The following is an 11,046-nucleotide window of genomic DNA, read 5'->3' on the forward strand; positions in this document are numbered from 1 at the left end:
TTTGCTTGGTGTTGTGTTTAGCACTACACCAAGAAAAGGTTTGTTTCTATGCAGCATAAAGTATCTATGAAGACAATTCCCCAGACTGTGGGTAGTGCTACCAGCTCACTGCTGGGTAACAGTTCAGCCCCAAAGTTAGATGATCACTTTTTTAAGTTTTGTTGAATAATCATTTTGCCTTTTCATAATAACTTTCCCATGGTATTTGGTTGAATATCTGTTCAGAACTTATGTAAATGAGTTAAGTGCTTCTCATCTTTTAAAGAGTCACCTATATTATACATTGTTAAAAGTAAGTTGATCAGTCTTCATATTTGAAAGTAATATTTTGTTCAAATGCTTTTACACCTGTGTGAGTATACTTTTAAAAGCCAAATGCCTTAATTTGGTGTCTTAATTAAAGCTGAGAACAAGGCTAATGTGATAACTTAATAGGGCACAGGTACTTACTTGCTGCATGAGCCTGGTAACCTGTATTCAGTTCCCAGAATCTATGTGAAGGTTCAGAGACAGAACCGTGTAGTGCAAAGTTTTACTCTTTATACTCTTTTGGGGGTGCCCACCACCCAGCTCTCAAGTAAACACACATACACACACACACACACACACACACACACACACACACACACACACACAGGCTCATTTTTACTTATAAACACCCTGCTTTAGCTTGGCTTGTTTCTTGCCGCTTTTCTTAAGTTATCACGACTACCTTTTGCTCCTGGCCACTTATCTTTCTCTATTTCTGTTTGTTTGTTTGGTTGGTTTTGAGACAGGGTTTCTCTGTAGCTTTGGAGCCTGTCCTGGAACTACCGCTGTAGACCAGGCTGGCCTCGAACTCGCAGAGATCCGCCTGCCTGTGCCTCGCGAGTGCACTACCACCTCCCAGCTCTTCGTCTATTTCTGTATACCTTTCTTTACTTCTTTCTCCGTGATTGCTATGTAGCTGGGTGACTGGCCCCTGATGTCCTCCTCCCCTTTGTTCTCTTGCTCCTCCTTTTCTTCATTTCTCCTTCTATTTATCCTGTGCCTGCCAGCCTCATCTAGCCTTGCTCTTGGTCTTGCTATTGGTCATTCAGCTCTTTATTAGACCATCAGGCAAAGAATCACAGCTTCACAGTTAAACATATTCTGCAGAAGCAGAAGCAATATGCTTTAAAATAATATTCCCCAACAGAACTAACTTCATGAAGTTGCTCTGGCAACACATGCCATACACACATGTACTGTGGCACTCATGTTCACACACACACACCCCATCTATAACGTTCACAATAATAATAAGGCTGAGAACATTCAGACGTCCATTACTGTAGAAAGAGCCAAGGAAAAGAATGGTTTGTTGAAGAGGTCACTGTCCAGGTGGTCCTAGCCTGAGTTTGTGAACCCCACCACACCCCCAGTTTTAGTAATTAAATCTGAGACCTCATGAATGCTAGATAAGCACTCTGCTACTGAATTACATTCCCAATGCTTTAGTATTTTGTTTTTTAGACTGTGCCTCATGTAGTCCAACCTGGTCTCAAACTGAATTCCTCCTCCTCTCTCCTGCCACATTCCAAGTGCTAGTATTAACCCCAGGCTTGGTTTTGGTTTTTATTGGTTTTGGCTGCTGTTGTTGGTTGGTTGGTTTTTCAAAGCAGGGTTTCTCAGTATAATAGTGCTACCTGTCCTGGAACTCATTTTGTAGACCAGGCTGGCTTCAAACTCACAGTGATCCGCCTACCTCTGCTTCCCAAGTGCTGGTATTAAAGGCGTGCGCCACCACTGCCTGGCTTTGGTTTTGATTTCCTTTGGGATTTTCATTGGTTTGTTTGGATTTTTCTAGTGGTACTACAGAGCAAACCTAAGGATTCATAAGCTGTACCTGGAGTCATTATTTTGTGATCTTAAGCCTGTTATTTCCTATATCTAAGCCTCAGTGCTTTCGTTGTTATATGGTTGTGACACAGATCCTGCCTGCCTTCACAGGACTTTCTGAAGGCAAGTGTAGTGGTATGCGATACAAGCCTCTTTTGTAAACTATGTTTATGAAAAAATCAATTATGACTATGAGCATACTGCTATATATGCTCACATTTGAACACATTTGAAGAAACTTAAATTTCTCTTTTTTTTCAAAAAATGTTACACACTTTAAGTAAAACTTTAAAATTGGAGAAAGCTGGGCATAATGGCACACCCCTTTAATCCCAGCACTAGAGAGGTAGAGGCAGACAGAGCTCTGAGTTTGAGGCCAGCCTGGTCTACAGAGCAAGTTCCAAGGCAGACAGGGCTACACAGAGGAACCCTATCTCCAGAAAACCAATCAAGCAATCAATCAATAAACAGTAAAAAAAAATATATATATATATAAATGGTATTGAAACAGTGGGTTATGAATTAGCAGAGCAATGTGCTGTTATTTGATCAAAGATTAGTCAGCAATACATGTATAGACTGTGAACTTCTAAATGTTGGTCAGTCTCAGCTTGAAGTTTTACAGAAGTGAGGTTTTTGTCAAGTTAATCTTATATTTTATGCTACTAGGTGTTATATATGTGTAATTATACCAGAGAAAAGACGGAAGAAATTTGCCACATTTCAGAATCGCTCACCTTTGCTGCTGCTAGTGTGAGGCTCCAGCAGCAGAGGCCAGGCTGTTTGTCCTTTACCCATTTCCTTGTGTCTCACTACCTTCCTTAGGACCTTGCTTCTTGAAATGGAGGAGGGCTTAATCTTTGGACAAAATCATAATTCTTGGCCCATTTCCTCGTTTTTGTTTTTGGACTTATCCATTTAGCTGCCCCTGGTTTTTGAGAGAGGTATGAAGACTTTGAGCACAGTTGGTGTGGCCATTTAAGGCAGTATTGAGAATATGCTGTGGACTCTTGCTCTGTGCACTGCCTGCAGCTCTTTAATGCTCTTGTGAACATGTTCTGTGTGCTTGTGTTTGCTGTGTCTGCTGGTTAATTGTAATGATTTTGATCCAGGGAAAAGACCCATCAACAAATTGGATTCTTCTGATCCCTTTAAACTGAATGATCCATTTCAGCCTTTCCCAGGCAATGATAGTCCCAAAGAAAAGGATCCTGATATGTTTTGTGATCCATTCACTTCTACTACCACTACCAATAAAGAGGCTGACCCAAGCAATTTTGCTAACTTCAGTGCTGTAAGTACTGTGAATGGGCTGTTTGGGGGAAAATCTTTGCATTTATAGTTTGAAGAGTTGACAAAGATTTCTTGGTAGCCTTCCAAACTTGCATCATTTTACAAACATACTAAAAAGTATCTTTTATTCTTCCCCCAAGCAAATTCTATTTGTTTTGGTTTTGCTGGTTCTTAGATGATTGCATTGCTCAGCTGATTTTAGTTGTCTTGTTTCTTCTAAATAAGTTATTTTATAACCCATCTTTCAGTCTTGGTAATATAAATATAAGTAAAATCTCGACAGTTATTATTTGGCAGATGGTTGCGCATGATGGTGATTTTAAAGTTTGCTGTCTGCCTACTGTTTATAATGCCAGTAACAAGCTTGTCTATTTGTAACTGTATGAGTGTTTGTGTACAAAGCTTTAGCAGTTTCTGTAAGAGGACAGTGCAGGGGTTCTTTGTACAAAGTCAACTCCTTATTTACTATATTCACAGTCGTTGTCATGGTCTGTTGTTGTGGTTCTTTTGATCCGTCTGTGAACCCAGTTATCATTCATACTAAACTTGTGCTCTACCGTGATAAACTGTCATTAAGATCGAAGAATTCTTTAAAAAGGTTGGAGAAGTGCTATGAGAATAGCTTAAGCAAGACCTTTATGATCATAGAAATGGAGCAACCAATCATGGAGAAATCATATATTTCATCATTGCTCAGATTAAACAGATTTTTTTTAAATGAAATTCTTAGAATAGCTAACAAAGTTAATTTTTCCAGATCTTTCCTTCGCACAAAGTAACATTCATTACCGCTGCCTATTCTATAAGAATTTCTCTGCTTATTACCTTTTATCCTTGACTTTGGAAATTGGAGATTGAGTGGCCGAGTGCCCCTGGCCACAGCTTGCCTGTTGTTTTCTTCCTCTGCGTATTATTTGGGAACCTTCACTAGTTATTTTGTCCCTGTGGCTACTCTGCTTACCTAGAGAAGAGATGTGCAGAGATCTTTGTGCAGCTAAGGCAGCTGCAGTACCTACCTTTAGTCTGTACTCTCAGGTTTCAGGGGTATCTCTGAGTGTGAAGGAACATGATAGAAATCCCTATTTTTAATATTGAAAAGAAGTGGCCAGGCAGAATTATCTTCTATGTCAGGTGGAGATTGAGTTGTTTGAAGCAGAGAAGAACTAAGAATTGACTTTCTTAGGAGATTGTGATCCTTGTTGTAAAATAACATTCTGGAAGTTTGTGATGTTCAGTTCATTATGTTAAATATGGTTCTGCAAGTCAAAACCTGGTTGGAATGAGTCTTAAACAATAGCAGGGCATTTTACTTATTTCCTGCTCAGAGTCTCAGTACAGTACAGCATAAAGTAGCTAACAATAAAGTCCTCTGTTTTCAGTGTGAGGGATTTGGGAAGTATACCAAGAGTCTCATGCACACTGCCAAAGCCTTCCAATTAATTTCACTTCTTTTGATGGCCTCCTTGTGTGTCAAGACTGAAACCAGGTAGAGCTTTGTATCTAGTTTCTACTGAAGTTGAAATTTAATTGTAATTACAAATATTTTTTCCAATCTAATCACCATCAGTATTAAGGTTTTGCTTAAACTGGGTCATTTTAGTTATATAAAACTGGGCTGAAAGTTTTTAAATATTATCAGAATCTTCAAAATATTTAAAAAATAATTTGGTTCATGTACTGCTTAATCTAGCTAATATTCTTATATATAGCAGAATTTTTTCTTTATAGTTTTGGGGTACCCTTGAAAGGCCAGGTAAGGCAGCTTTTCGTATCACCAGTGACATTAATCTTAATGATACATCATAATGATACATATGGCATGTAATCCTACCACTCAGGACACAGGCAGGAGGATCATGAGTTTGAAGTCAGCTTGAGCCCATGTAGTGAGATCCTAACTTTCAAAAAAGAAAAGAAGAAAAAATTGCTATGTGATAAGTGATCACTAAAGTTTAAATAACAAGCATTTTACATTGAATTGAAAGACTACACCACTCCTATTTTTAAATCTCATAGTCTACACTAAATATTTCTCCTCTTTTGAGATAGAATATCACTGTATATCCCAGATTGACTTCTGATTTGCAGTCCTCCTGCCTCCGTCTCCCAGATGCTAGGACTGAGGCATGTGCCACCATGCCTGTAATTTCCATGTCTTAAAGTCATGCTTTTAACGTTTATTGTATTTTTATAAACTTTTTTTTCCCATAGATTCCATTAAAATTTTAAACTCAACCAGAGCTCTCTAGGTAAAACCTATTTTCAGAAAAACGAGGAAGTAACATTATTCCCAGAGTTCTCTAGGTAAAACAAATAGTGAATGCTCTTTTATAAAAAGTCTTCATTATTTTTCTTATTCATTCATCTTTTGGTCTTTTAAATGGCAGTATCCCTCTGAAGAAGATATGATTGAATGGGCAAAGAGAGAAAGTGAGAGAGAAGAAGAGCAAAGACTTGCCAGACTCAATCAGCAGGAACAAGAAGACTTGGAACTGGCCATTGCACTTAGCAAGTCGGAGATCTCTGAAGCATGAAGTCAGCAGTGCTGTTCTTGAATACTGAAGCTATTTACCATGTGCATTAAACTAACTACCTATGAGCATGGGATACAAAAAGTTTGAGAGTCCTATAAATGTGACAAAAGTGTAACTTGTTTTTTGTTTTGTTTTTTTTTTGGGGGGGGAGGGGGGTTCTATTTCAACTGTGTCCTTTATTTTCTTCTTCCAAAAGCAGTACCCTAATTAGACAGCTTCCTCTAGACCCCTGTTCTGGTGTGCTTTTACAGTGAGCTCTTGCCTGCTTATACTATTTCCTGTAAAGCTAGAGCTAAGCCTCTGCGTTCTAGAACCTAGCAGATATAGTTTCGCGCTGTGCTGCCCTTGTTCTGTAGTTCCTATGACAGCAACTAGAGTTCTGAAGGTGTGCAAGTATTCTCCCTGAGCTGAGTGGTTGAAGGAGGGAAGGGAAAGATCATCCTGTTTCTTTTGATCGATACAAAACATTAAAAAAGCCAAATGCATTATATGTACTTGTGGAGAAATACATTTTGTTATTTAGAGACGGGGACACACTCCCCACTATTGAGAACTAGATGAATTACGTTAAACCATTATTGTTCCAGGCTCAAGTAATTCCTAAATAAAAGCATTAAAGCCTTGTGTGTGAAACACATTTTTAAAACAATTTTCTCTGGACCTAAAGAATTTTAAGATTAATTGCTGCATATTTCCTAGTTTAAAAAAAGTGCTTACAAATAAAATTTGTAAGGAAATGTTCATTTCAAGTGCTAATGAGGAAAACTTGTGACTTAAAATGCAACCTGTTAGTTTAAGCAAACACTTAGCCTGAACCCATCTGCCTTGGCAGCTGCACTGACCTTAGTTCAGAAGTGTCCTGAACTAGAATTGGAAAGTACTTTGGTTTTTACTATGTTTTGTTTCTTTAGTGGGGCCCAGCTATTTGCAGTGATTTAATGGAAGAAGTAACACATATCCTCTTGCTTTTTGTCCATCTTAGTAGTTTCAATTAACTTTGTTTGCTTGCTTTGTTGTTTTTTTTTTCACTTATAAAATTAAAAAACTGCCCCCCACCCGAAATCCTGGTTTTTAAATTGAGAAAAAATTAAACAGACTTGCCAAATTATCAGAACCTTGCCTTTGTCAAAAGCCCATCTTCTGCTCGACTGGCCGACAGCTGGCTTTGAAATGGACTGTGAAGTAGACTATAAATTGTATCTTTTTTTTTTAACACGAGTTACTAATTTAGTGTTTTCAACACCAAGATAAAAATGAACCTACAAAATAATTCAAAATTTTAATTTTTAAAATTGAAAAGTCACAAGTTAAAGTGGTATTGAACTGTGTTGACCAGTAACTTACTGCCTGTTCTGTAAATAAATTTACAGCAGCTAATCAGTCCATCTTGAAATGGTGCTTTTTCTTTCTTTACACACACTATTGGATGGCTGGAATTTAAAACAAACTTAAACCACTTTCTTGCACTGCTAACTTTTTTCTACTTTTGTAAATAAATATTTCAGCATAAAGTCATGCGTGTGAAGTAAGGGCTGAATCATAATCCCAAGGCTTTAGCGGTGATAGCTAATCCAGTGGCCTAAGTATTTGCTGCAGACCGTGACGGCGAAGGTGTCAGGCTAGGAGTTGTGGTAGGCAGTGTTATCTGTTCTCCTTTCCTCTCACGCTTCAGGAGAAAGGTAAGTTGACTTGAATAATCTTCTTTTGCACTGAGAAAAGTGAAAAATGTTTGAAATGCTTTAAAATTTTTTAATTAAAGAAAACTCTGAACATATTAAATATCTGTAACTTATAAATAGCAACTTTTGATGTGCAGTAAAGTTTGCCCTAATCTCCATGCTCTTAGCTGAGTCCTAGAGACTCATCCTTGGTTAAGATGTGTATACTCCATGGGCCAATATCATACTAAAATGTGTATATATTATATAAACATATCTATATCTTCATGCTTGATTGTATAGGACGAATGTTTTAAGAGTCATTTGTGATGTTTTATGGTGTTGACCCTGGCTCCAAAGCCTGCGCTTGAAATAAAGATGTTTTAACCATCTTTTACCTATTTGTTCAGCTTTATTTGAGCTTTCTTCATAGAATTTTCCTCATGTTCAAACTTATAAATTATAGTTGTAATTATAAGAATAATAAACATTAAGAAATAAAAAAGATACTATCATTTTGCATTGAAGTTTTGCGCTGTTCTCTGAGGAGGGACAGGTGTGCCATCAGTATACATTACTCTGTATGAAGTGTCTTAGACAGTATTATCTAGAACAAATAATCGTTGACTATCCCTTTTTGTTACTTTGTCCTGTTTTGTGAAAGAAAGCTAGGAAATGTGTCTACATAAAGATAGAGCCTGAGATCCGTGGTTGTAGCTCTGTTGAGAAGGACCTGTGCCTGTGTTCTTAGGAAGCTCCTGGTCTCGAATCCTGTTCTGCCATTTTTGAGAAAGTAACTTTCAGAAAATTCCTTAAGCCAGACGAGGTGGTGCATGCCTTTAAATCCAGGAGGCAGGAGCAAAGAGACCTCTGAGTTCTGACCAGGATAGTCATATGGCTAGTTCCAAGTCAGCCTGAACTGCATAGAGAGACCTCTTAAAAACAAGCAACAATAACAACAAAAGAAAGTTCTTTAGCTTCTGGTTCCGTTTACTTCGTCTTCTTCACTAATGAGTTAGACAGTTTAACTTTGGATGGTTTTCTTTCTTTTTTTTTTTTTTTTTTTTTTGGTAGATGATGGAGGCCTTGCTGTGTCAGGCTAAGCTCCAACTCAGTTCTGCCTTGTTTTTATGAGTGGTTGGGACTATAAGCATACAGTACCCCACTCAGCTTGATGCCTATTTAATATTAGATCTTTTTCTTTTAAGGAAATCATCACCACCACCCTGGGTTCTCGTGCCTCCCAGACCAGCACTTCCCCCTGAGCTCTTGTCCCAGCCTCACATAGTAGACATGCTGGATGTGAGCCCCTATGCCGAGCATTTTGTGTGTGTGCTTGTGTTTCTTGTCTAGTTTTCATGGTAGGACTAAGGAGGGAAAGTTTTTAATCATATTTTGGAAATGGGGGACCTAGTGCTCAGAAGGTTAAAGCAATATATGTTTACATAGCTAACAGGTAGGTGAATTGAGTCCTGATCCTTTGATTCCAATGTTGTATTTTGCATACCTTCCCTCATTTTGTGTTAAAAAAATGCTTATAGAAAATGATAGGAACTGGACATAGTGGTCACATTTTTAAAGCCATCATGATCCTCCATGTTTAACAGATATCTGTCTACTTGGTCTTCACTACTATCACTGAAAAGGACAGGCACTGTCTCCATTTTTTCAGAAACACCCAAATGAGAACCCAAGAAACTAACTCCAGAGCTTCACTGCTACTCGCTGTTCTTAATAGAGATAAACCAGAGCAGAAATGCCACAGGAGCCCGTGCGTCTCTCTTAGTGGAATTGCATTGTTCCTAAGACCCAACATTCTTCAGAGCCCAGTGTGGTGGTGCACACCCTTAATCCCAGCACTAAAAAGGCAGAGGCAGGTGGATCTCTTGAGTTGGAGGTCAGGCTTGTCTACGTAGAGTTCCAGGCCAGCCAGAGCTGCATGTCGAGACTATCAAGAAAGAAGGGAAGGAAGCAATCAAGCACTGATTCTCCAAGGGCCTAGAACGATGGCTCCGGTGGTCATGTGCATTTGCTGCTTTTGCTAAGACTAGAGTTCAGTTCACCCACACTGATTGCTCACGACTGCCTGTGACTCTAGCCCCAGGGATTGAATGCTCTTTTCTGGCCTCATAGGCACAGATATGAACATACACATAATTAAAAATAAATTTTGGATTAAAAATAAATTTTGGATAAAAGTATTATCCAATTAATAGTCTTGTTTACCTTACATGAGTTGCTGACGTGAGAATTCAATTGTTAATTATTAACATTACCCTAAAACTGTATGGCAGAAAGGAGGGTCTTGCTTTTTATTAAAGGAGTATAAGTTTAAACCAGGTGATGGTTTATTCCTAATAAGACTAGCATTCTGGATGCTGACAGGAAAATTCTGGGAATTAAAGGTCAGCCTGGGTTACAAGTTTGAAGCAAGCTAAGGCTACATAGTGAGACTTTGTCTCACAAACAGTGGAGAGCTGGGGAGGGAGGGACCTAAAACCAGAAGGCCAAAGAAAACACTGGGCAAAAAATGTAGAATAGCAAGTGATGATGGCTCAGGAGGAAGACCTGACTAGGGAAATAGAGGTCCTGGTTCAATGCCCAGCAATCACATGAAGGCTCACAACCATCTGTAATGAGATCTGTTGCCCTCTTCTGGTGTGCAGGCACACATACAGGCAGAATGTTGTATACATAATAAATAAGTAAATCTTTAGGGGGAAAAAAAAGGCAGTATATCTACTTTTTAAAAGTTTCAAGTAGCACAGTGCAACTAACATTGCATTTGTGGGTAAGGAACAAGATGTGTCAGATCTCCTTGGTAATTGAGGAAATTGCTTTAGGGGAAAAAAAAAAACTATGAAGTCATCCAGTTGAGAAGTTTACCCTAAGTGTTATGCCTGAATCCTAAAAGATTAACGAATTATAGGATCGCCAGGCCATGGTAGTACATGCCTTTAATCCCAGCACTAGGGAGGCAGAAGCAGGTGGATCTCTGTGAGTTTGAAACCAGCCTGGTCTACAGAGCAAGTTCCAGGACAGCCAGGGCTACAGAGAGAAAGCCTGTATCAGGAAATAAAACTCATAGGCTCTGAGTAGATATTAGTGAGAGGAAAGGGCTAACACTAGATTTAGCAGCTGAGGATGGCCCGGAAGGCATATCAAACGGATGGTTGGAGCCCACCCTCAGTTTATGATCTAGTAGATCAAGTGTAGGATCCAAGGCCACGCATTGTCTGATGTGTATTTGGAAAGGTTGAGTCTCCAAGATGCTTCACATCGGTGGCATTTTTTACTTTAGTAAATTCAGTCTGCTCTAAGGTCGGACCTTTCTTCAGAAACTTGATTTCGTCAGTAACCAAGGCAGTATCTATTAATCGAGTTGGCAAGAACAGACGGAAGGACCGGAATGCCACTTTCCCATTAGCATTGTCACTGGACTTTGCCCACAGTAGATTGAATGAGTTCTTCCTTCCTGGTGTACAGGCCTGTCTTGATCTCAGCTACCTGGGTCACAGGCATGGTTTTCTAGATGAATGTGTTGATCAAGCTGACGCCTGGTTTGGCTGGTTGGTTGGCTGTCTATCTCTTTGGAGTAACTGCATACCTTTGCTTCTGAGCCATTGTGTGTCTCTTACAGTGTGTTAAAGGGCATCGTTTTAGATCAGGAGAATGAATTTGTCATTGAATATGTGCTGGGT

General features: G+C 39.0%; 1 protein-coding gene across 3 annotated transcripts in view; it reads left to right on the top strand.

The window, feature by feature from the left end:
* Eps15 (epidermal growth factor receptor pathway substrate 15) overlaps nucleotides 1–7,742 on the top strand; it is a 101,890-nt gene extending 94,148 nt beyond the window's left edge. For 2 of the 3 annotated variants that reach the window (XM_013348541.2, XM_005353574.2), the window contains exons 24-25: nucleotides 2,973–3,154; nucleotides 5,541–7,742. In XM_013348541.2, the coding sequence (XP_013203995.1) occupies nucleotides 2,973–3,154; nucleotides 5,541–5,687 (329 nt within the window). In that variant the 3' untranslated portion in view covers nucleotides 5,688–7,742. The remainder of the gene's footprint in view (nucleotides 1–2,972; nucleotides 3,155–5,540) is intronic. The other variant, XM_013348542.2, reaches the window with a different exon arrangement.
* The last annotated feature ends 3,304 nt before the right edge of the window (nucleotides 7,743–11,046 follow it).

Source organism: Microtus ochrogaster, chromosome 10 (assembly GCF_000317375.1).
Source record: "Microtus ochrogaster isolate Prairie Vole_2 chromosome 10, MicOch1.0, whole genome shotgun sequence".
In the NCBI taxonomy this organism is placed as follows: domain Eukaryota; kingdom Metazoa; phylum Chordata; class Mammalia; order Rodentia; family Cricetidae; genus Microtus; species Microtus ochrogaster.